The following is a 26,350-nucleotide window of genomic DNA, read 5'->3' as shown; positions in this document are numbered from 1 at the left end:
CACCTCCTTGAGTTTGCTCAAACCCATGTCCATCGAGTCAGTGATGCCATCCAACCATCTCATCCTCTGCTGCCCCCTTCTCCTCCTGCCCTCAATCTTTCCCACCATCGAGGTTTTTTCCAGTGACTCATCTCTTTTCATCAGGTGGCCAAAGTATTGGAGATTCAGCTTCAGCATCAATCCTTCCAATGAATATTCAGGGTTGTTTTCCTTTTGGATTAACTGGTTTGATCTCCTTATAGTTCAAGGGACTCTCAAGAGTATTCTCCAGCACCACAGATTGAAAGCATAGGTTCTTCTGTGCTCAGCCTTCTTTATGGTCCAACTTTCACATGACTACTAGAAAAACTATACAAGGAAACCAGATCTGAAAGAGACACGTGCACCCCAATGTTCATTGCAGCACTGTTTATAATAGCCAGGACATGGAAGCAACCTAGATGCCCATCAGCAGACGAATGGATAAAGAAGCTGTGATACATATACACCATGGAATATTACTCAGCCGTTAAAAAGAATTCATTTGAATCAGTTCTAATAAGATGGATGAAACTGGAGCCCATTATACAGAGTGAAGTAAGCCAGAAAGATAAAGAACATTACAGCATACTAACACATATATATGGAATTTAGAAAGATGGTAACGATAACCCTATATGCAAAACAGAAGAAGAGACGCAGAAGTACAGAACAGACTTTTGAACTCTGTGGGAGAAGGTGAGGGTGAGATGTTTCGAAAGAACAGCATGTATATTGTCTATAGTGTAACAGATCACCAGCCCAAGTGGGATGCATGAGACAAGTGCTCGGGCCTGGTGCACTGGGAAGACCCAGAGGAATCGGGTGGAGAGGGAGGTGGGAGGGGGGATCGGGATGGGAAATACGTGTAACTCTATGACTGATTCATATCAATATATGACAAAACCCACGGAAATGTTGTAAAGTAATTAGCCTCCAACTAATTAAAAAACAAACAAACAAACAAAAAGAAAAACTATAGCTTTGGCTATACGGGCCTTTGTGGGTAAGGTGATGTCTCTGCTTTTCAACAGGCTGTCTAGGTTTGTCTTGGCTTTTCCTCCAAGGAGCAAGAATCTTTTAATTTCAAGGCTGCAGTCACTGTCCACAGTGATTTTGAAGCCCAAGAAAATAAAATCTGTCACTGCTTTCACTTTTTCCCCTTCTCTTTGCCCTGAAGTGATGGAACCACATGCCATAATCTTAGTTTTTTGAATGTTGAGTTTTAAGCCAACTTTTTCACTCTCCTCTTTCACCCTCAGGAGATATATAAATATACATTTAAACTTTAAAAAAAATTTTACAAATTTAAAAATTATAGTTAGGTGGTATATATTTTTGGCGTTGTGGGACATTCAGTCTCAGTTCCAACTACCTACCCAGTTCTAAGAACATCATGTGAAAACAGCCTTTGTCAATGCTTGGATAAATGGACATGGTTGTATTTCAATAAAACTTTATTAACTTAAAAAGAAACAGTCAGTGGGACAGATTTGGCCCATGGCCCACACTCTGCTGACTCCTGCTGGCCGTTCCCCTGGACCTTACCTGGTACCCTTCTTTGTGCTCACATTCTCCCACCACCATGGCCCCCTCTCTGTCCCACCCTCTTCTTTCCTACCTCAGACCTTTGCACTTTCTGATCCCTCCACCTGGAAGGTCCTCGCTTGGTCTCTAGACACTGCGACTCTTGCATTCACACTGGTCTCAGCTTAAATGTCACATGTTTAGAGAGGCCTTCCTTGACCTCGTTGTCATTCTATCACATCACCTGGTTCTATTTTATCAAAAGGACTTAAGTTATCTTGCTTATTCCATTCATCATTAATTATCTCTCTCCTCCCAGTGAAAAGCAAATGTCTTCAGAGTAGAGAGCTAACTGGTCATGGCAACTACAGCATCTCCAAAACTTAGAACACTATCTGGTTCACAGATGCTGACCAATAAATAGCCTTTGAATGATTCTGCTGAATGAAGTGTCATCAGGAATTGATTTAAAATAAGAATTTCCCTGAAATTATAACTGTTTGGTGCTGTGGTGGGTCTGCCACCCTGTTGTATTAAGGTAATACTAAGAATTCCTGGACTACTCAGAGTGGATCCTCGGGCATCAGGGATGGATTTCAATGGTGCTAGAGTCCACCATGCTCGCTGCCATAACAACTTAGAAGTTTTCTTTTTTATTTTGTAGCTGCTCATCTGATTTTCATTTTAACTGGAAACCCACATTAGAGTTATTTTTTCAAAATGCAGAATGACCACTAGGATTCTGAAGCTATCAACGCCTCTTTACCTTCCCTTAACTTTAACCTATTATGCTGTTTTGGTTGAGTTAGTTAATTTTTATTTGATTTTTGATAGTTGATGTCACAGATCCTTCTGTCTCCCAAATGGGGAAGGATGACTCCCAGCCGGAGCCTAAAATACACCAAGCAAACAAGTGGGGCGGGGGCTATCAAGGGTTTGTTTTTATGAAGGAGTAACTTCCGTGAGCACAGGAGCCAATCCGTCCAGCTCAATGGGTTACCCTCAGTGCCTAGAAGATCTGGCATGAATGAGAATAAGGGTGGGTGATGGGCAGAGGGGAGACAGACAAGTAAGGAACCAAGACTTCATGGTTAGAGAGAAGAGTGATATAAAAACAACATGGTGTCTATTTTCTTGAATTGGTCTCTAGTCCCAAGGACTCATATAAGAATTCAGGTGAAGCAAGGGCTACGAATAAAAATGGGAAGAACTGTTTTCAAAGACCCCCACATTAAAGATGCAGCACATAGCTTCACTGGTTGGGTATCCTCTTAACAGAATACAGGGCTCCAGGCATCCTCCATGTCTCACCAAGCCCCACAGTATCTCCAAGGCACCAGTGGACGAGCAGCAATGGTGTCTCCATCAGAGAGGGGCTGGGGTACAAAGGAGGGAAAAATGTGCCTACGACAAGGCTGTTGACTGACTTGGTTTACAGCCTCTGTAGACACCACATGGGGACCCCAGATGTGGTTAGGAGCAAGTTGGCAGACATTCAGCTTCTGAGTAGTAGCAAGGTTCAGGTAACTCAACAGTTTTGATACATCTTATTCTGGAATTTTCCCTTTGGGAAAATGTCTCTGATTAGCTTATGCAACTCTTTCATAAATTTTGTTTTATGGTCAGCTGTACTGGAGTGATTTATATCATAATTCAATCTGAATAGCACTGTAGCCTGTTAATGGGTTCCTGGGCAACTTATCTCAGCTAAGACTCTGATGATGACTCCAGGAGAGGGGTCAGGATAAACAATTTCAGTCCTCTTCCTCAACCATGCAATCTGGGGAGACGTTTAGTGCAAGACAGTTCACAGTCTACAGATATAGCTAGTGAAATGACCACAAGACTTAGAGATATTGGGTATAATCCAGAAATGCAAATAAAGGTCCAGCAGTATGCTCATCCGTGAAAGGCAAGGCTGTTATATCTTCCTACATGAGTTTAGCCTAGATACCTATATAATACTCTGATTAAAAGTGTCACCTCAATATACATGAAAATGTAATAAGCATATCATTTATCCTATCAATTCCACTTATATGAATTTACCCAAAAGAAACTGTCACACAAGTAGGAAGAGATGTGTCCTCCCTTGCAGAATTGATTGCAAATAGGGAAAGGTGAAAACAACTTAAGTCAATATGGGATTGGCTAACTAGATAATGGTAGATCTAAGCATTAGCTGTTTAAAACAGTGATGTAACTTGATATTTACTGACTTACAAAATTGTCCACAGGACCGTGCAGAGTGAAGAATGAGAGACACAGACGAGCACAGAGAGCTCCGTTTCTGTGGGATGTGCTGCGTGTGAGCATCCTTGTGTGTGGAGGTGCCCGGGGAGAGCCCTAGGACCATGCTCCTGGATGGCAACTGTGGTTTGCTCTGAATGCTGAGACTGGAGTGCACCTGCACTTTTTCTCTTTAGTAAAGCTGAGGGGAAAGTGGAAGTGCTTTATTTTTAAAGGAAATTTACTTAAGAAAAAAAATAGCCCTGTGCCCAATATGAAGCATATGGGACTGGGTGGGATTGTTGAGAATGGAAGAACCTTTGATGTGAGAGTCTAAACATCAGCAGAGGAAAATTGGACAGCTGGTGAACCAGAAGCCACATGTAGTTATGGCAACAAGTAAACAGGTGACCAGAAAAGGGACTTTACCACCAACAAGCTGAGGGTGCATGCTGAGTGAGGTCTCAAATACCAACTCTCAAATATCAAAATCATCTGTATTTAGTCCAAGCTGTTTTAGAAAATATCAACTGCAGAGCAAAGTTGAGCTCCTGAGACAATCATTTTTTGGTCCCAAAGGTCATTTTGGGAACCAGATTGGCTGGTTCCCTCTGTCTGCCATGATAGAACTTATTTAAACATTAAAGTACCTGAGACTAGAAGAACAGAAGCTCAGGTGGATGCCAGAGATACAATAAGAGACAACTCCCCTCCCGCTCCCAATCTTCTCACATCACCTCTTCAAGGGAGGCCGGCTTCCCACCCTCCTGGGATGAGTGGTCCCTATGGCTGCACTGCCTCTCCTACCAACTGCAATTCTGATTTATTTGTTGCTGTCCCCCCGCCTGGCTGTCAGGAGGAAATGTGCAGCATCTAGCAAGATGCTGGCACAGAGTAGATGCTTAATAAAAATACTGGGTGAAAAAAAATAAAGGGAGCAAGAGAGGGCATGGTCCTTGGGCTCTCAGAAGTTAGAAGATTAAGATTTAGCCACTAATCTCTGCCTCTGTTCAACAGCCTCAAGAAGGGTGAGCAGGCAGGTAAGCAACGGGTATCTCTCAAGACTCAGAGCCTGCCCCTCTAGGTCCTGTGGTCCTGTCCTCTCTCTGAAGAAAGGTCAGTGTTGCATTCATCTTTCTCAGTCACACAGTGTGGTAACTAAGATATTCTCCCCATTACCTCCCTCCCCTGATGGCTCTCAAAGCTGCCTCTCCTGTCTAGATGATGGGTGCCCTTCTCCCAGCTGCCCCTGCTAACATCAGGGCAGCCAATAGCATGGAGGAAGAGCACAGCTGAGGCCAACCCAACAGCTAGCTTCTGGATCTTGTTGGAGGGCTGCTGGGCTGCTAGAACCCAGAGTGTGGTCCCAGCTGAGCAGAAGTGTCTGGGAACCGAAGTCCCCCTGGGGAGAGCACGGAGGATGGATAGCATAGCTTCCTGGATCCAGAGCTGGAGTAACTCCAGTGCATGTGTTTTATGTCATTCCTGGAGCCCTCCCTCCCCAGGGGATCGAGCTCAGATGTGCCTACCCTGGTAACTGACTTAATGCGGTGCCTCAAGTTGGCCAGCTTCTCTTTCCTGCAGTGCTCCCCACTCATGATCCTGTACCTGTCAGGTAGACCACCTGCCCTCAGTCCTCACCTCAGGGTTTCTTTTGGAGGAAGCCCTGAACACCAGTCCTCATGGATAGCCCTTCTCAATGGTGCCCAGAGGCCAGTGGTGACAAAACATGGGGGAGCTGGTGCCAGGAGGCACTGAGGGGCCCTTGTGTGTGTCCTCCAGGAACTTCAAGGGTCTCAGCCTCTACCTACCCACCCCCCTCACACTTGTGAGGTCCTGGCACTGGGCACTCACAGAACATCAGACTCACACGGAGTTCTTGTTGGTTCCGAGGAGCAGCCAGGGCCTCAGTTCGGGTCCCATAAATCAATGCCTTGAGGCTCCACAAAAGGGACGGTATGTAATCTACAAAGTTCAAAGGCTGTTATTTTCTGTTGATCTTCCTTCATCTAGTAATGATTCCCTAAAACAATACCCTGGAGTTTATGCTGAGCAGCTAGAAATGGCCTCCTGTCTGCACATAGAGATCAATATGGGTGACCTTGTTTGGTGATGGATTGGTGCTGATGGCATCTGGGTACACTGCAACATGAAAATGATGCTTGGTTGGTTGGGAGATGGATGTTCCTTCACACAAACTGCAGGTCTTTCTGCCTTACTTTCCCTAAAGGGTAGGCCACCAGAATAGTAAGAATAATTGCAGCATTAACAATACACTGGCATTTCTTAAACATTTCCAAGCACTGAGTGAAGCACATGGCCTACGTTAATCATTGCATAGAGCTTTCTAGGGTAGGTACTATTCTATACCCACCCTACCTGTTAATACAGACAAGGTGACTGAGGCTTCTAGAAGGTTTGGTAACCTGTTCGCAGTCTCACCTTGTTAAGGAGTTGAACAGAGCATCAATCCCAGCTCCAGGCCACAGTGCTATGTGTAGGACCAGCTACACAAAATGGGCCTTCCCTGATAGCTCAGTTGGTAAAGAATCCACCTTCAATATGGGAGACCTGGGTTCTATTCCTGGGTTGGGAAGATCTTCTGGAGAAGGGATAGGCTACCCACTCCAGTATTCTGGCCTGGGAAATTCCATAGACTGTATAGTCCATGGGGTCATGACTGAGTGACTTTCTTTTTCACTTTCACTTTCAGTGCAAAATGAAGTTGCCAGGTCCCTTGTTGAACAATTATTAAGAATTTTAAGATGGCGACAACAGATCATTAAACCAAGTGTGGAGCCCTTTGGAGCCTGGGGCTCTGTGAGGCTGTGCAGGTCCCAACCCATGAAGCTGGCTCTGGTTATGTGGATGTAGAAGAAAGTGATGTGAGTGATGACAAGGGCCCCCCACGCTTAACATCGTTTAACCCTAGAAACTGAGCAACAGCTCACATTAAATGAAAAGTGACTCAGGGTGCCTGGCTCTTTGATCAGAAAAGCTGGTTATTTTCTGTCAGGAGTTAACTCAGTTCATCTGACAGATTACACAAATAATTCCCTTTAGCTGGGCCTGCAAAGAGTCCATGTGAGAGAAGATGGCCACGTACAATCCAGTGTCTGGGAAAGAGCCTGTGGCTTGAGGCCAGACACAGACACTGATTCTAGGTCATCCACCAGCCTTAGCTGGTTCAAGTTCCCAGATCTCTCTGAGATTCAGCCTTCTCAACTGTATGATGGGAAAAGTGGTACCCACACCTCAGGGCAGAGTGGAGGAAATGACACAGTTAGAGAAAGCTCTCGGCACACAGCAGTGCTCCCCTAAATGTGATAATCATTTAATGGCTATTTGCACAGGGAAGTTTGTGGGTCAGGTGGAAGAGCACATGATTTGAAGGTTGATGCTGCGGGTTGAGTCGTGAACAGTGTACCCATCTGTCATTTATGTGAACTGGGCAAGGTCAATGAACTCCTGAGGTTGGGATTCCTCTCTGTGAAATGGATGCAATACAGTGTCTACAGTGCATAGGATTCCATGAGCCACAGATGAGCAGGACATTGTGGAAACAGAAGAGGTGATCATTTTTCCAGCCTGTCACAGATTGTTAGGACTTACAAGTAGCTTAGGCTGGGAGGGGACTGGAAAACAGGCCCCACCTTCTTTCCCAGATTTCCACTGTCCTCACAGACATCAGGTGCCATCTGCTTGAGCTCTCTCACAGGGTGCAAAGTAATATAAGCGTTTTTTCTGCTGAAACTTTTACACAACATTGTCACATTTTTGACCTCAAATTTGACTGACTCCCTATTTCAAATCCTGTTTTATAATCAAACCCAGAGGGTGTAGAAAAAGAAAACTATGAATCAGGCCAAATTCTGCATAACTGGAAGAAACTATTCCATATAGATATCCAAGTCTTTATGTATTTTTATAGGATAATACCAATCATAAATAGAAGTTTAAGGTGGTTTATGTTTTGCTGGGTATACGTTCACGCTAACCAAATTGCTTTGTGCTTTAAGAAATTCAATGTGCATAAAGGATTCCATTTTTCTCTGAAAATATGACATGTATATAAAAGCAATAAAATTTGAAACTCTTTCTGAAACTTTAAAGAAGGGCACAGTGGGAGAAAAACTGGACATCGTCTAATCATACACGCATATACTATACAAAGACATGTACAAGCTCACAGCCGCCTCACAGCCGCCTCGGATGTAACCACTGTCATTTACATTTAGAACACTTCTTGGGCCCATCTCGAATTCCAGTCACTCACAAACAGGGCCCGGGTACCACACATGGGAACTGGGAATCATTTTTCTGCTCTGCTCAAACTCCAGTTCCTTGAATAGCTTTCCCCATCAGTTCTTCTAACTCATTCTGAAAATCAGCTTAAAATTTCTGTAAACTTCTAACCCAAATTCCAGGGTGTGTCTCCTTGGAAGTCATCTCTCCATCAAAAGCAGCCTACTGAGCGATGCCGAAGGGAAGGTCTGCCCTGAGGTGATCTGCCCCACCTTCACCAGCCTGCTGTCTGTCTCTCCAGGCTGCTGCCAACAGTGCCCACCCTGTTTTACAGAATGCCTTCAAATCCCAGAAGAGAGAGGGCTGCTCCTGCCCCTGGGGTTCTATCTAAGTGCAGGAGGCCTAGTTCCTGAAGGCTGAAGGGAGGTTTTAGGCTCCTTGCATACAACTAGTCACCTGGTAGGCTAGATGGTTGCCATGACAATGCTTCCAGAGCCTCTGGTAACTACATGTTATTGATACATTCCATCCATTCAGCAAAGGAAAAAAGAACCAGCCGAGCAGCCCCTGAGGTCCAAGTCCTACTGGCCTTTGTTACAAGTGTTTGGGCATAATCCAGACAATTGTATTCACTCAACGTATGTGAAAGCTTAAAATTAAAGTCTACCTTTAAAATAGGGATTTTTCTACTGCTCTTCACTTTCGAAAGCATTATGCTCGGGAGTGACTACTTCTGCTGCTGGCCACAGAATGCTTTAATTAGTATCTATGGGCCAAAAAGGGAGCTCTCAATTCTAAAACTTTCACTGATAGAAAGGTTAAAACCAGGGAAAAGATGACAGGACTTCTGTAGTAACCTTGAATGATTTCCATAGAGTAGAAACATGTATTGCCAGAGAGGGAAATAAAATGTCTTGCCTTTGCCCCTTTGAACAAGGACAAAAGTTTTCTCCATCCACGTCTTCTAAGGAAAGGGGGGGAAATGTCCTACACATTTCCCCCAAACGGTTCTTATTAAAAGGCAGTTATGAAGAGAAATATTAATTGAGGAGCTGCACTAAGGTCCTTAATTTCCCTGCTGGACACCAAGCTCAGCCTTGGGCCCTCACAAGGGGAGCTAGATATTTACATGGTGTCCAATATCAACCATATGTCGGAGACTGAGATGTTGGTCACCCTTAAAGGTCACCTCTGCACACAAGGGAAGACGTTTTCACAGCATGCAGCTCCCCAGTCATGTTCTGAGTTGCAGTTTTCTAGGGCGTGCTTCTGTCCAGGGAAATAATACATCAGTGTTGACGCACACCAACAGTAAGTCAGAATGGTGGCGATTAAACAGTCTCCAGAATCCCCAGAGATCACAGTAGGCCACCTCCCAAGCCTTTATGTGAACCGTGAGCCGACTTAACATACCTGTAGGTGACCCCTCCATGACGTGGCCAATGTAGGGGCCTTCCCGGAAGATGGGTCTGTTGTCATTCTGATCAATCACGATGACTTCCAGAGGGACCGGCCCCTCGAGAGTCCTGCCGTTGACATCTACGGTCTCCACAAATAGCTATTGGAGCAGAGATTGGGGGAGAAAAAAGGCATTCATTCATTAGGAAAATTGAAGTTGGGTTCTCTGGAGAAAGTAGGTTATGTCAGCAATTTTATGAGCCCTTGGCAATATTCAAACTTTGGGCTCAATGGATAGTCACCAGGACTAGAATGGAAACTAAACATTACAGAATAAAAGACAAAGATCAGTTCATGCTAGTTCCCCTTGGGAAATTTACAATTAATTCATCAAATCTGCAAAGGAAGTCCACAAAAAAAAAAAAAAAAAGAAGAAGGAAAACACCAGCAATCAACCACAGCTGAGGAAATGCACTTACATTGTTTCTGTTTTTCCAACATCATTATGCTTAAAAGGAATGTTATGCTAATAAAAATAATTGACTAAGCAGTTATGAACAGAGTATATTAAGAAATAACTGGAAGTGTTTATGGTGGTATTTAGGGGAAATTCAGGTCAGTAAAAATTTGTAGAGAACCTTCCTGAGGCAAGAAAGGAGCTTCCTGAGGCAAGAAAGGAGCTTGTGGGGGTCCTAAGCAGGACCTCAGGACTCCTGCTCATGAGGCATTTACAGTCTAGGGGGCATTTCACAGTTCCCTGCCTTCAGATCCCAAGGATGAAGGAAACAGCATCAAAAGACCAGCTGCCTTGTTGCTTGGAAACAAGGAATTACATCTTGGCTTTTCCAGTGAAACATGGGGTCCCAATGCTCTCATTTCTAGACCTGAATCTGCCTTGATTTAACTCATGGGCAACAGTCACACTTCTTAGATATCAGTGTTGTTCCCCTCTTGGGAACTGGTTGAATAGTTATATCAGAAAAAGATGTCTGCAGTCGTAATCCTTGGGAAATGGTCTCTGCAATTGGAATCTCAGCACAATCTCTCACTAGTTGTGTGACCTCGACCCACGCAGTTAACCTCTTAGTTTTACTGTCTGTAAAATGGGTTCATAAAATAATCATTATTAGCAATAATAGTAACCAGAATTACCCAGGGCTTATTGAGGTTCTCTATCATGTTAATTCACTTGAGGTTCACAGTGCCTCTATGAACCATTTGTAAGGAGGGAACAGAGCCAGTTAGACAACAGGTCGGTAGAGTTTGGAGTTGGCCTTGTGAAGTCAGTTTGCAGATTTACATTTTTAACCATTACAAACAATGCTTGCAGATCACTTAATGTAATGCCTGTCACATAACTCATCTCAAGAATATTAGCTGCTACTATTGTTGTTACTGTTGTTATTATCAACACCGTCGTCAAAACTAGCCTACATTAGGAAAAGAAAAGAGAAACACATTTGTTATACCTTACCTGAATATGTTGTAAATTGATTTCACCCTTATCAACAACATGGCATGTGTGTGCATTTTCAGTCATGCCCAACTCTTTGTGACTCCATGGCGCCTCTGTCTATGGGATTTCCCAGGCAAGAACATTGGAGTGGGTTCCCATTTCCTTCTCCAAGGGATCTTCCTGACCTAGGGATCGAAGCCATGTCTCCTGCATTGGCAGGTGGATTCTTTACCACTGAACCCCCTGGGAAGCCCAAATTCATCAAATCTACGAAGGACACACACTCTTTATTCCGTCTGGATACCTCTCCTGTTAGTGTTTGAAACACGCTGCCCTTACGTACCTGGGAATATTCACTGGAGTGTTGTTTCTAATAATGAGATAACACTGGTGTCCACTAAGCATCCAGCTGAAAGGGATGAATTAAATGAGTATTTATGTAGTAAGACACTAAAATATAGCCATTAGATAAAATCACTATTCAGCCTTGTGGATCGGCTTGAACGCTGTATGAGAAAACACAGAGCAGCATGTCCACGATGCGTGTGCTGCAGATAACGGGGCACAGAGTTAGATGCGACCTATGACTGAGCAGCAACAACGGCCCAAGTGTGATGTACACACATGGACAGAATGTGAAAACAGTACACAGGCATGGAACCAGGTATGTTTGAGTAGAGGAGTTTTTTTCATTAAGACTGTCTCATCTTTTCACTAGTAAATTCACACACACACACACACACACACACACACACACACACACACATACTTTGATTTCTGGGACAGATAAAATAAAGCACAAGGATTCCTTTGTAGCTCAGATGGTAAAGCGTCTGCCTGCAGTGCGGGAGACCCGGGTTTGATCCCTAGGTTGGGAAGATCCCCTGGAGAAGGAAATGGCAACCCACTCCAGTACTCTTGCCTAGAAAATTCCATGGATGGAGGAGCCTGGTGGGCTACAGTCCATGGGGTTGCAAAGAGTCGGACACGACTGAGTGACTTCACTTTCACTTTCACTTTCACCATAGCTAAGAAGAAATTATGTAGACAGAGTCTTTTAACATCTGCACACAAAGGAGATCTTACAGAGAGTGAACATTTTATGCCAATTTTTAAAGCTACTGTGAGAATACTGCTAAACAAAGAAAATAAAAATCAAGCTTTGGAAGCAATTTCTTCCAATAATGAAGGTCTGGCCTTTTGTCTTCCCAAAATAGCCGAGGACTTGATTTTATTTCAACCAAAAACCTGTCTCAAAAGACACCAGATAACTTGGATTTGAATCCTAAGTCCCCACAGCATACAAGACTTGTCTAGTGTCATAAACCACAAGTAAAAGGAATAGAATTCACATTTTTGCCAAATATGCAAGCATGCCACACTGGGAGGGGCAGACTCTAGATCTCACCTCAACATAATGGAAAGACAGACGGATACTAAGCAGATATAACTGATCAGGATGAATGCCAAGTGTTGAGCTGAATCTTATAAAACCAAAGGTATCAACGTGGCAGTATGTTATGTTACAATACTATCCAGTGTTTGACTCCTGAATTTTGTATTGAAAACAATAATGCTAGAAATCAAGGCCACTAGAACAGAACTGAAAGCGAACAAAGTGCTCCTAGGATGCATTTATTAATTTTAGCTAATTTAACAGAAATCCATTGAAGACTGTCCTCAGCCCTGTCCTCCCCTATCCTCAGTCCTGTCCTCCCCTGTCCTCCCCCGTCCTCAGCCCTGTCCTCCCCTATCCTCAGTCCTATCCTCCCCCGACCTCACTCCTGTCCTCAGCCCCGTCCTCCCCCGACCTCACTCCTGTCCTCAGCCCCGTCCTCCCCATCCTCAGTTCTGTCCTCCCCTGTCCTCAGTCCTGCCTCCCCTGTCCTCAGTCTTGTCCTCTCCTATCCTCAGTCTTGTCCTCCCCCGTCCTCACTCCTGTCCTCAGCCCCGTCCTCCCCTATCCTCAGCCCCGTCCTCCCCTATCCTCAGTTCTGTCCTGCCCTGCCCTCAGTCCTGTCCTCCCCTGTCCTCAGTCCCGTCCTCCTCCGTCCTCAGCCCTGTCCTCCCCTGTTTTCAGCCCCGTCCTCCCCCGTCCTCAGTCCCATCCTCCCCCGTCCTCAGCCCTGTCCTCCCCCGTCCTCAGTCCTGTCTTCCCCCGTCCTCAGCCCTGTCCTCCCCCGTCCTCAGTCCTGTCCTCAGTCCTGTCCTCCCCCGTCCTCAGCTCTGTCCTCCCCTGTCCTCAGTCCTGTCCTCCTTGGTCCTCAACTCCGTCCTCCCCTGTCCTCAGTCCTGTCCTCCCCCGTCCTCAGCCCCGTCCTCAGTCCCGACCTCCCCTGTCCTCAGCTCCGTCCTCCCCTATCCTCAGTCCTGTCCTCCCCTGCCCTCAGCTCCATCCTCCCATCCTCAGTCCTGTCCTCCCCCGTCCTCAGTCCTGTCCTCCCCCGTCCTCAGCTCCGTCCTCCCCTGTCCTCAGTCCTGTCCTCCCATGTCCTCAGCTCCATCCTCCCCTGTCCTCAGTCCTGTCCTCCCCCGTCCTCAGCTCTGTCCTCCCCTGTCCTCAGTCCTGTCCTCCCCCGTCCTCAGCTCCGTCCTCCCCTATCCTCAGTCCTGCTCTCAGCTCTGTCCTCCCATCCTCAGTCCTGTCCTCCCCTGTCCTCAGCCTCGTCCTCCCCTGTCCTCAGCTCCGTCCTCTCCTGTCCTCAGCTCCATCCTCCCCTGTCCTCAGCCACACCATCAACAAGTCCTGTCTATACTGCTTGCTCTACTTCCTGGATCTCTCTTAAATCCACCTGCTTCTCTCCAAACTCATCATCACCTCCAGAGAGTAGGTTCTGTCAATTCTTTCCTGTGCCTCTGCAATAGGCACCTGATGACTGGCCTGAACCCAAGAGGTTATTTTGATGTGTTGACTTGACTGCCATGGAGTGCTCAGATTAAGCATAATTTCTTGGTGTGTCTGGATGAGATTAACACTGGAGTCTGTGGACTCAGGGAAGTAAGTCCACTCTCCCTAGCATATGTGGGCACCATCTAATCCCCTGAGGGCCTGCATTGAAAGAGGCAGAGGAGGGTGGGATTCACCCTTCATCCTCCTGCCTGACTGCAGACTGGGGACCTCCATCCTCTGCTGCCATCAGGGGTCATGCTTCTCAGGTTTCTGGACCTGGACTGGAATCTATATCATCGGCCTCCCTGGTGCTCAGGCCTTTGGACCTGGACTGGATCACACCACCAGCTTCCCTGGGGCTCCAGCCAACAGACAGCAGATTGTGGGCTTTCTCAGCCTCCATAATGGTGTGAGTCAGTTCCTTATCGCAGACTCCTACTGCTTCTGTGTCTCTGGAGAAGGCTGACCAATATAGGTGGTGTTCATTGTGTCTTTTCAAAATTTTAATTTATTAATGTCACCCCAGAATGGATACCTTTCTATCTCTTCTCATCCCTCATAAGATAAGAGCACATTCCTTTACTGTGAAGAGTCTTTTATAATCTGGCCCAGCCTAATTCTCCAAATTCATTTCACATCACAAGAGATCTCCTTCATTCCTCATTATCCAGGTATACCAGTCTTTTCTCAGTTCTTCCAACTTATTCCGTTCCTTCCCAACACAGGTATCTTCTTGTGCAGCCCTTCTAGTAAGCATGGACATCCCATCGGCCATCCCGGTCAGCTCCCATCTGTCTCTCAGATCTCAGCTCAGATGTCACTGGCAGAGAAGATCCTTCATTACCGATTCAGTCTCCCCTGGGTGTCCCTGGTTCATGCTCCCATGGCACTGGTACCCTGCCTTTATAATGCTTTCCATAATGTGTAATTGCTTATTTATTTATGTGACAATTTGACTAACGTCTGCCTCCCTGGCCCCATCAAGACAGAGGTGAGGTAGGTGTTCAGGCCCTATAGCAAACCCCCAAGGTTGAGAGTCAGTGCTCAGCACAGGGCAGGTACTCGATTCAACACTGATGGCATAAAGTCCTCTCCAGAAGAGGCAACAGCTCTTTAAGAGACTGGAGCCCAGTGTTTTGGCCCCAACTTTGGCCATCTATCCTGTCTTTCCATCCCTGGCACAGGAGGTGACAGCTGGTCCCAGGTTTCATGGACCAAGACCAGTTGACTCTGTGCAGTCTTAATTCATGAACAAGAACCACAGTAAACCTGGGTAAACAACACCCATGTACATCACATCTTGATTTCTTTCCTTCTGAAAGAAGGGAACTAACATTTACTTGGTGTCCAATATATATCTGGGCTTTCTATGCATTGCCTCACTTGGATCAAGACATCATGGAGAAATACTCAGAGAAATTTAAGTACCTAATCTGAAAACTAGTTTGTGATTCAGTTGACTCCACACTTAGATCTGACTTGAAAATTTGTGCTTTCCCCACTACACCCTTGTCTGCTAAACACTCTTTCATGAACTTCCCTTACACTTTTGTTTTATTCTCTTTACTGTGTTATTCACTTAATAGTTTTGCTGAATGTTGATTGCTATGTTTCACTGATGCCTTATTCACAGTAAAATTATCCATGAATTTACGGGTATGGTGAAGTTATTTTAAATTTTTCCTAGCACCCATGAAAATACACATTAAAACACACTATGAACCTTTGCATATAATGTGACACCCTGCCACAAGTGACAGGTTGGGGAATATCACAGCATTGGCCTAGATACAACATGCTCCCTTCCGGAATGTCACAGACTTTTGGAAAAGAAAAGAAAAGAGAAGAGAAGGCTTGTATCTCTCATAAATGTAGCTCTCAAATGACCAAGGTGAATGAAATGGGGAGGTGAATGAAATGCAAGTCACTCTTAACTCTGTTTAAGGCAAAATTACTTTATCCAAGATTGGAGATATGAAGGTACCGCATGGACGTGAACTAATCATTTCCACTTTAGGAGCCATGAGAGGTGAACACCAGGTCAGTGAGTCTTGTGTGTTGGGGCAGAGAGGCCTTGACCTCTAAAATGGGGAGGAGGTGAAGAAAAACCACAGGAGCCAAAATGGAAGCTGTGTTGCTAGAATAGCTCTAGTGGAAGTGCATAGGGTTTCCCTGGCCACTGTTCCTGTGAACCCCACTTCTTAGGTTCTCTATTCCCCTTCCATATTGTGGGGGTGTCTCCACCAGAGGTGGGAACTATCAAGTCACAACCTGTAAACTGATGACTCTTTAAGCCAGTTAATGTGCTGTAATAATGGAGATGGGCTATGCACACACATAGAAAAGAATTCCTTTAAACAACAGCACAACATGAATATAATGAGCCACATTACAAAGCACGAACAAGCACACTGGCCTTTGGTGCCACAGCAAACTATTAACATCTTGTCTTTCATTTGGCATATCCTCTCACTTCTGTTTAGGAAAGACACAGTTTATCAAGGGAAAATTTGATGCTGTGATCTAATCCAAAGGGATGAACTGATGAAAAACAAATGCTACAAGGTTTTTTGGGTGAATGCCAAAATGAAGACACTGGCTAGTAATTTTTCTATGAAATGACCCTGGTAACAGATGTCAAATTTGGATCAATAGGATAAGAAACAAAGTGTCTGACACACAGTCTATGGACTCATGAATTATTTTGAAGTAAAATGATTTAGAAAACACTTCAGTGATCTTTTTGAATTCTGATAATTCTGCTTTGTGCTAAATATTCAAATGAAGTAAGACATATATGAAGTAAGACATATATGAAGTAGTAAATTACTTATTTGAGATGGTATTATTCAACGTCTAGTTATCAGTGGAATTTGTGTTCACACGCTTTTAAACCAATGTTTTTATATCACAGGAAATGAAAATTTAGGATCTATGACTCTAGCATAATGTGACTCAGTTTCTCTTTTGGACACAAACATGACATGTCCTACCCTAATGAGTACGTTCCCTCCAAGTGACCTCTTTGGGACATTAAAACATTTTCTGATATGGATGCTGCTTTGAAATACTTGTTTAGAAGCTTCTACTTGGACCAGTTTATAAGTCAAAAAGATGGGCCTTGTTCCTTTCATTCCAGACACCATCTTTTATAATGAGAATGGTTATAATGCTAGAAATGTAAAATGATAACTAGAAGCTTGCTGCCTGCAATTAGGGATATACAAATATTAGATATAACAATATGTCTAATTTGTTAGGCCTAGCAAATATTAGACATATTAAGTTGTACATGGGGCTGCAAGTTTAGACATAGAAACTTACACAAAACCTTGAAACACATGTGAAAAATACAATGCTTGGAGTTGCCTCCACAGAGGACAGGGATAAAGAAAAGATGGGACTCAATGACTATGAAGGTGCTGTGAAATAAGTACCAGGTTCCATGATAGAGTCTAAACTTGACGTAATACTCCTGGAAGGCAGTTGAACCTATGTCTAGAGAACCTCAGGGATGTCCACAACTTTAAAACAGTTCCATAAAAATTTCATGGATATCAAGAAGCATACAGAGATTTTCTATAAGTAGGCCTCTATGATTATTTATACCAGATGATCTCCAAAATTAAGTGCCTTGAGTCAAGAAAGAATTGATAGGTATTTTTTCTTGAGTTTTTATTTGCAATTCTTATATCCTCACTACCTATCAACATCTCATAAAGACTGAAAGTCTTTTCCACCATAGACATCCTCACTGATCACTGAAATTACACTAGACTTTGAATCAGAAAGCCTGCCTTCAGGTTTTACCTCTGCTACCTGTTGGCAGAATAATGACCCTCCTAAAGAATATTACGTCTCAATTCTGGAACCTGTGGATATGTAAGGTTACTTGGTAAAGGGGAATTAAGGTTGCAAATGGAATTAAGATTGCTGATCAGCTCACCTTAAAACAGAGATATCAGTATGAATTGTTCCGGTGGGTTCAATGTGATTATGAGGGTCCTTAAGAGAGGAGGAGAAAAAGGTCTGGCTGATTTGACTCGAAAAGATACTTGACCAGCCACTGCTGTCTTTGAAGATGGAAGAAGACCCCAAAAGCCAAGGAGAGTGAGCAGCAACCAGAAACTGGAGACGCCAAGGCCCCTGCTCTACAGCCTCCCGGAGTGGATGCAGGCCTGCTGGCATGAGTTTCAGCCCTGTGAGTTCCATGCTGGACTCTAAACCTACAGATGTACATGATACCAGATTATGTCATTTTGAGACACTACATTTATGGTAACTTATTACAGCAGCAATAGAAAATTGATACTGTGGTCATATTATTAATTATTCAAACTGGAACACCTTTAAGAACCGAAGCAGAACAATTAAGAACAATTAAGCCACAATGAAAGGTGAAACCAAGACTGTCCCAGGTTAACTTAGTGACACAGTGAGCCTATCTTATTAAGAAACCTCAGTTCTCTGTATCTAAGTTGGCACATGTAACAAATGACATTTAGAATGTCATCTCCCTTTTTGTTAAAGGAACAAAAAGATAAGCAAGTGTGTGTAGCACATAAATAGGAAATTCTAAACAAAGCTTTGTTACATCAGATAAAGTCTGGTGACTTGGGCGTTCGTTTACTCCAACAGACCTCTCTTTAGACTTTTGCAAATGTGGATGCAGTACCCTCGATTCAATTCTTCTGTGTCAGCCATTACCCTGAAAAATTGCTTTCCTGTTACAGTAATTTAGATTTTTCTTTGACACCAATCATTTGCATATTCAAGTTATTTTTCTTAGCTTTATTCATTTAGTGAAGTTGAATCCCATTATGGACCAGCTCCTGGAGAGCTCCCAGGGAAAAGATGTAACATTCTTCTCCCTTCATTTACACTGCTCTGTGTGTGATCCCCTCCTCGACAGACTGGATGCAGTGTTTACAGCTCCCTCAGAAAAACGATCAAAGGGGCGATAAAAGTTTCCCACTTGTTAGATTATTAATTAAAGGTCTTGATATTATTATCAAATGTTCTTTGAAAAGCTTGCTTAGCTTAGAGACATAATATTTCCTTTGTTGATGTGAAATTTTACTTTTAAAGTATGATTTCCACCAACACAATGAAAACACTTTTTTTTTTTTTTTGCTTATGTATGTATGCTCATAACCACGCTGGACTTTGAGGGCATTTTTCTATTTAACTTTTGAAGTAATTTTAATTATGTGAAAGAAATTCATGCAGATATTCAAAATAATTTTACTTAAGCAGCTTGGGTAAAGTCCCAGTGAATATCCCCTACCCCAAGAGGGGGTCAGAGGCTGAAAATTTTAATTGGTTCAAGTAGAATTTATATAAATCATGGATGCTGGAATTATGCCAGATCCATTAAGGATATGTACAAGGGTTAAGGGGATTTTTGTGCAAAGATGAGAAATATAATACATTTGAAAACAAAGCTGTAGGAGAATATTACAGGGGATTTTATTTTCACTTGCCTTTCTCCCTTCCTAAAGTGAAATTCAGAGGAATAGAATGCAATGAAATGCTTTTCTTTCTTTCTTTTTTTAAGTTTATAGATCTAAAGTCACTTAGTTAAATAAGTATTAAAATGTGTTTTGTAAAACATTATGTTCTTCAAAATTAAGGTTGATACATAAAATTTAAATTATTGCCTAATAAATCCAGATAGATTAAAGAATTAGGAAAAAAAAGTCTTTTTAAAATATTTGAATATTTATATAATAGAGTAGGCAAGGTCTTTCTAAGTCAGCATTAAAGGCATAAGTTATTATGTGAATTACTAAGAGATTAAACTACTTAAATGTGAAGTTTTTTATATGACTAAAATACAATAAACAAACAAAACTCAGAAAATGTTTGCATCATATAAAAGATGCCTACTATCCTGAATATACAAAGAGATGGTTAAAAATCAATAGATAAAAACAGCAATTAGCAAAGCAAGGAAACTAAAAGGCAATAAACATTATAACTTTAAAATGAGATAGCTTTTTGCTTATGTAATTGCCAAAATAATTGGAAAACCTGAATAGTCAATCTTTGACAAACTTGTCAGGAAAAAACATTTTCACACATTACTGATGATATTAAAATATCTTTCTGAAATGCCATTTGTCAATATGCATTACAAGCCTTGAAAACATGTGATTTTTACTTGTTCTGTAAGTGTGTCAGGAAATTAGGGCTGTTTGGTAACATGTATACTCATTTCAATATTACTTAAAATTAGGAAAAATTACAAACAACACAAAGTTCTACCTTGATATTGATGAAGTAGACTATGGTATCTGCACAAAGCAGAACACTACATTGCAGAAACACTTTGGTGTTTAGTCACTAAGTCGAGTCCAACTCTTGGAGACCCCATGGGACTGTAGCCTGTCAGGCTGCTCTCCAAGAGATTTCCCAGGCAAGAATGCTGGACTGGGTTGCCGTTTCCTACTCCAAAAACACTTTAGGGAATGGAAAAATATATTAATGTTATATGGTATTCATAGTATGAATTAAATAATCCGATTGCTAAGTAGCACTACTGAATTTTTTTGAAAAATAGACAGACACTACACTATTAAGATTTTATTAAAATATTAACAGTGGTTTTATTGTAGGTAACTTTTTTTACTTTGCTTCCCTACACTTTTCTGGATTTCCTATAATGGGCATGTGTTAGTTTCACAGTTAAAAAAGAACCTATAAAATTTATCTTGAAATTGACTACAGACTGGTTGTAATTTATTACAAACAGGGATCTATGGGAACCTGTGAAACTTTGGGATATCTAGCATCTCTCAGTATTAATGAGATGATTAATGAGAAACACGGCAACATTCTGTAATAAGAGATGATCAGTACTGTGGTAGAACATAGAGAGTGGTTGGCTTTACCCCGTGTCATGGGTCTCTGATTTTTGGATGAAAAACTGACTCATGCACTTGACAGAACTTTAGAATATGGAACTTGGTCTCATCAACTTTATTTTTTGAACCACCACTGTTATCAACGTCTGCTTTGTCTCCGAAGCTCACTTTTAATTTCACCAATAAATTCTGAGAACCAGAAAAGAGCTGAGGCTCAGACGGTGGATTGTGGGTTGAGAGAAACTTGACTTCAAGCCCCAATTTTACCCCTTATCAACTTTGTGATTTTAAATCTATTCAATTACCTTCCTAGAATCTCAACAACTTCATCTTTAAAATGAATGATACCTGTCTCATGGGGTTGTCATGTGTAAAATATATGAGGTTGATAAAACATTTAGCAAAACACTTGGCATATAGCAAGTGCTAACTAAATAGTAGCTGCCAGTCTCCCTAAAGTATTTTTTGTAAATTAAGAAAGATATCCTTATAACATTATGGTCTTGATGAGGGTTCACAAACTCAAGCATCTCAGGGAAGTCTCTGATATGCTGTAGAAGCTGCCTGTAAGCTATTCTTCAGTTGCTCAGTCATGTCCAACTCTTTGTGACCCCATGGACTGCAGCACGCCAGGCTTCCCTGTCCCCACCACCTCCCAGAGCTTACTCAAACCCATGTTCATTGAGTCAGTGATGCCATCCAACCATTTCATCCTCTGCCACCCCCTTCTCTTGCCTTCAATGTTTCCCAGCATCAGGATCTTTTCCAAAGAGTTGGCTCTTTGCATCAGGTGGCCAAAGTACAGCAGCTTCAGCAACAGTCCCTCCAATGAATACTCAGGACAGATTTCCTTTAGGATGAACTGGTTGGATCTCCTTGCAGTCCAAGGGACTCTCAAGAGTCTTCTCAAACATCACAGTTCAAAAGCATCAATTCTTTGACACTCAGCCTTCTTCATGGTCCAACTCTCACATCCATACATGACTACTAGAAAAACCATAGATTTGACCATACAGACCTCTGTCGGCAAGTAGCTGAAGCTATCCAGAACTTTGTTGGCAAGTAGCTTACTGCCTGTAAGTAACTGAAGCTCATTTAGGATCAAGAAGATACATACATCAACATCTTGGTGCCAAGACCCCCGTTCAGATCTCTGTGTGAGGAGTAGATTAGGCGAAAGGCAAGGGCCCCAGCCAGATCTCTCCTCTCGCACTCATTCCTGCCCTGTACTCAGAACCAATGTGACCTGAGGGAGGTGATCAGTGCCCAGTTCCAGGCCCACATGCTAGAGTGTGAGATGACCTCATTGTTGTTCTGGGTCTCCTCAAACATCCAGGTGCCCACTGCTGCTATGCTGGTCCTACTGCCTGGGCTCTGGACTGCTGTGCCCCGGGTCTACTTAGCCCTCGGGGCTAGCCTCAGTTCCTGCTCCACTTGCTTCTTGAGAACAAAGCCTAGGATTATTTCCCCTCCCAGGTGGACCCTTATCAGCCTCTGTTTCCAGACTGGGTCTTCCCTCTTGGTGGCATACTCTAACCTTCAGGGCAGTGAGGGCAAGACTTTTGTTTTTAAATTCAACTTTTATTTTGAAATAATTTTTTATTTATATGAAGGCATGAGAAATAGCACAGAGAGAAGCCACACTCCCTTGATCCAATTTCCCCCATTGGTAACATCTTGTAAAACTGTGGTGCAGGATTGCAAGTGGAACACTGATGTAAATACAGTCCTGGATCTTATTCAGATTTCATGATTTTACTTGTATTTTTGTGTGTGTGCATGCATGTGTGCCTGTGTATTTAGTTCTATGCTTATATCCATCACCCCAATCAAGATATAGAACACTTCCATTTCTGAAAGTTTTCTCTTGTGTTAGAGAACAAGGCTTTTAAAATTTTAATGTATTTGTGCACTTGTAATTCATAATATCATTCACTATAGCCAAGAGGTGGGAGCAACCCTAGGGCTCACTGTCAGATGAATGAATATGCAAAATGGAGTATATGCATACAATGGAAGATGATTCAGTTTTAAAAAGGAATGGAATATTGCTATGTGCTGCAACATGGATAGACCATGAAGACATTGTGTTCAGTGAAATAAACCAATCACAAAAGACAAATGCTGTATGATTCCTCTTATATGAAGTGTCTAAAGTCATCAAATTCACAGAAATGGAGAGGAGAATGACAGTTATTAGGAGCTGAGGGGAGAGGAAAAGGGGTTTGTTATTTAAGTGGAACAGAGTTTCAGATTTGCAAGATCAAAAAGTTCTGGAGATTCTCCTGCTAGAATGTCAGCTCATGAGGACAAAGAGCATCTGTCTGGTTCCCACAGCACAGTAGGACAGTGCCTTCCACATAGTAGTTTTCCAATATAAGTAACAAATGATCAAAGGATGAGTTGAGGACTTTGAGTTTACAGAGAAGCTTTTTTTCCCAGAGGACAGGCCAATAGACAAGAAATAAATAACAGGTGTCTTTTCAGAATTCCTTGAGGGTGAACTCAGCTAAAAGGCAGTGCGTGAACAATTCAACAGAAGCACATTCTGTCTATTTCAGAGGAAGAAACTGAGTTCAGTGAAGTTGTTACAACTGTTTAAAGTATGCAAACATATTTTACATGGGATTATTCACTGTTTGGCAATGACTGATAGAAAATGATTTTGTTCTGACACACATATTACTAATAAGCATATTTAAATGAAAGAAAATAAAGCAACTGGAACTTAATACAAATTCTAGCTCGCCAAAATGATCCCATCTGTCCCTGCCTTTATAAATGAGGCAAGTGCAAGTTACAGGAATTGACTCATATTTCTTACATAAATCCCTCTTTACCATTCTCATAACCCTAGCTCAGCATCTCTGCTCTGATTTTTTGCTTGTACACAAAAATGCCTCATACAGCCAGACACGACTATGTCCTCATCAGATGCTTCCTGTTAGATTCTTCTGGACTTTCCTCCAGATTATTCCATCTTCCTCCTCTGGCCAGAGGCCCCCACTCCACAGGGGTGCACAGGTTCTGAGCATCAGACTGTCCATACTGCAGTGCTCCCGCATTTGGCTTTGTGCTGGGCCACCCAGCTTCCCCCTGGTACAGAGACACCCAACTTCCTTAAGCATCCTGACCAGCCCAGAGTGAAAGTGCCAATGCAGCTCATTACTTTGCTCATGACATCCCTTTCTGCATCTCTGGGCCTGCAGAGATGAGCAGGCATATAGATCTCCCTGCTACCTCCCTGCAAATGGCCCAGGAGGTCTGCCACTGCTGTGTGAAGGGTAAGTGCTAATGAACCATGACTTAATCTGCCATCTCTCTTTTCTTATGAGTCTTGGTACGTTGAACCACAAGAAGCTGCAGATTTTGTCGGTCAAAGATAATCAAATATTGGTAATTCCAGCTCAAACCCAGCCTGCTGTCTGTTTTTGTAAATGAAGTACTGGAATACAGCCATGCTCACGCATTCACCCTTCACACTAGAACAGCAGGTTTGAGTAGCTGCATAAGAGTCTGTGTAGATGAAAGAGACACGTGCACCCCAATGTTCATCGCAGCACTGTTTATAATAGCCAGGACATGGAAGCAACCTAGATGCCCATCAGCAGATGAATGGATAAGGAAGCTGTGGTACATATACACCATGGAATATTACTCAGCCGTTAAAAAGAATTCATTTGAATCAGTTCTAATGAGATGGATGAAACTGGAGCCCATTATACAGAGTGAAGTAAGTCAGAAAGATAAAGAACATTACAGTATACTAACACATATATACGGAATTTAGATAGATGGTGGCGATAACCCTATATGCAAAACAGAAAAAGAGACACAGAAATACAGAACAGACTTTTGAACTCTGGGGGAGAACGTGAGGGTGGGATGTTTTGAAAGAACAGCATGTATATTATCTATGGTGAAACGGACCACCAGCCCAGGTGGGATACATGAGTCAGGTGCTCGGGCCTGGTGCACTGGGAGGACCCTGAGGAGTCGGGTGGGGAGGGAGGTGGGAGGGGGGATCGGGATGGGGAATACATGTAACTATATGGCTGATTCATGTCAATGTATGACAAAACCCACTGAAATGTTGTAAAGTGATTGGCCTCCAACTAATAAAATAATATTAAAAAAAAAAAAAAAAAAAAAAAAAAAAAAGAGTCTGTGTAGATCACAAAGCCAGATGTAGTTACTATCTACCCTTTAAAGAGAAAGCTTTCTGACCATATTCTAGAACATTCAGCACAAAAGGAAAACGCAGGAGTCTATCCAGGGAGAAATAAGAATTTTGATGTAGATGATAAGGCCTGCTTGACACCTTTGAGGTCTCCTTAACTAAACTCTCTCCTATCACATATTCATTCGACACATATGCTTGTGCCCCTACTATACTTTGAGTTCTACACAAGATCCTTTAATTACAGTAGTTTAAAAACAGAGTCTTAAGATAAATATATATATATACATACATACATATATATATATAAACTCATCTAGAGCCTCTATTTTGGCGGAAATAAATTAGCATTATGTAAATAATTATTTACATTACAAAGAATTGATGCTTTTGAACTGTGGTATTGGAGAAGACTCTTGAGAGTCCCTTGGACTGCAAGAAGATCCAACCAGTCCATCCTAAAGGAGATCAGTCCTGGGTGTTCATTAGAAGGACTGATGTTGAAGCTGAAACTCCAATACTTTGGCCACCTCATGCGAAGAGTTGATCATTGGAAAAGATCCTAATGCTGGGAAGGATTGGGGGCAGGAGGAAAAAGGGGACGACAGGATGAGATGGCTGGATGGCATCACCGACTCGATGGATATGGATTTAGGTGGACTCTGGGAGTTGGTGATGGACAGGGAGGCCTGGCGTGCTGCAATTCATGGGGTCGCAAAGAGTCGGACACAACTGAGTGACTGAACTGAACTGAACTGAAATAATTATTAAATCAGGATGGATATAATCAGAAGATTCCACTTAGATTGTGGGTGGGTGGGCACTCAGGGAAGGCCGCTCTGGGGGCAATGGACAGGGAAGAGGGGAGAGAGAGTGTGGTCAGAGAAACTGCCCAGAAGCCAGAGGGACCGAGCAGATGAGAAAAGAGGTGAGAGTCACAAGGGCTGGGGCTGAACAGGTGGGGCCCTAGACGACGTGAGGCATTTTGGTCTCTTTCCTAAGAGCGACTTAACACCATTAACACCCTCATGGAGCAACTCTGGGAAACAACCTGGCAGTTCCTCAAATGGTAGTCACCCCTAACTATATACCCAAGAGAAATGAAACACAGGTCCACACAAAAACATGTACATGAACATCCACAGCAGATTTATTCACAAAAACCAAAAGGTGGAGACAACCCAAATGTCTCTCAACAGTGAATGGCTAAATGCAATGCAGTCTATCCATACAGTGGAACATTATTCAGCCATAAAAAGGAACAAGGCACTGACACAGGCCACAACAGGGGCGGACACATTATACTGAGTGAAAGAAGCCATTCATAAAAGACCACATGTTATATGATCCCATTTATATGAAATGGAGACTGGTGGCTGCTCAGGGTGGAGAGGACAGAGACTGCTAATGGGGACAGAGTCTCTTTTGAGGTGATGAAACCATTCTAAAAATGACTGTGGTGGTGGTTATGCAGCTCCATGAGTATAATGAACACCACTGAACTGTATACTTTTAATGAGTGAACTGTATGGTGTCAAGAC

At 42.9% G+C, this 26,350-nt stretch overlaps 1 protein-coding gene across 1 annotated transcript in view; it reads right to left on the bottom strand.

Moving 5' to 3' along the window:
* Window positions 1–26,350, bottom strand: part of CDH13 (cadherin 13) — a 978,634-nt gene that overhangs the window by 338,119 nt on the left and 614,165 nt on the right. The window contains exon 6 of the mRNA XM_065925094.1: window positions 9,433–9,577. Within this exon, the coding sequence (XP_065781166.1) occupies window positions 9,433–9,577 (145 nt within the window). The remainder of the gene's footprint in view (window positions 1–9,432; window positions 9,578–26,350) is intronic.

The sequence above is a fragment of the Muntiacus reevesi genome, chromosome 2, assembly GCF_963930625.1.
Source record: "Muntiacus reevesi chromosome 2, mMunRee1.1, whole genome shotgun sequence".
NCBI lineage: Eukaryota > Metazoa > Chordata > Mammalia > Artiodactyla > Cervidae > Muntiacus > Muntiacus reevesi.
Note: the sequence above shows the minus strand (reverse complement) of the source record. Positions and strands in the feature narration are given on the sequence as shown.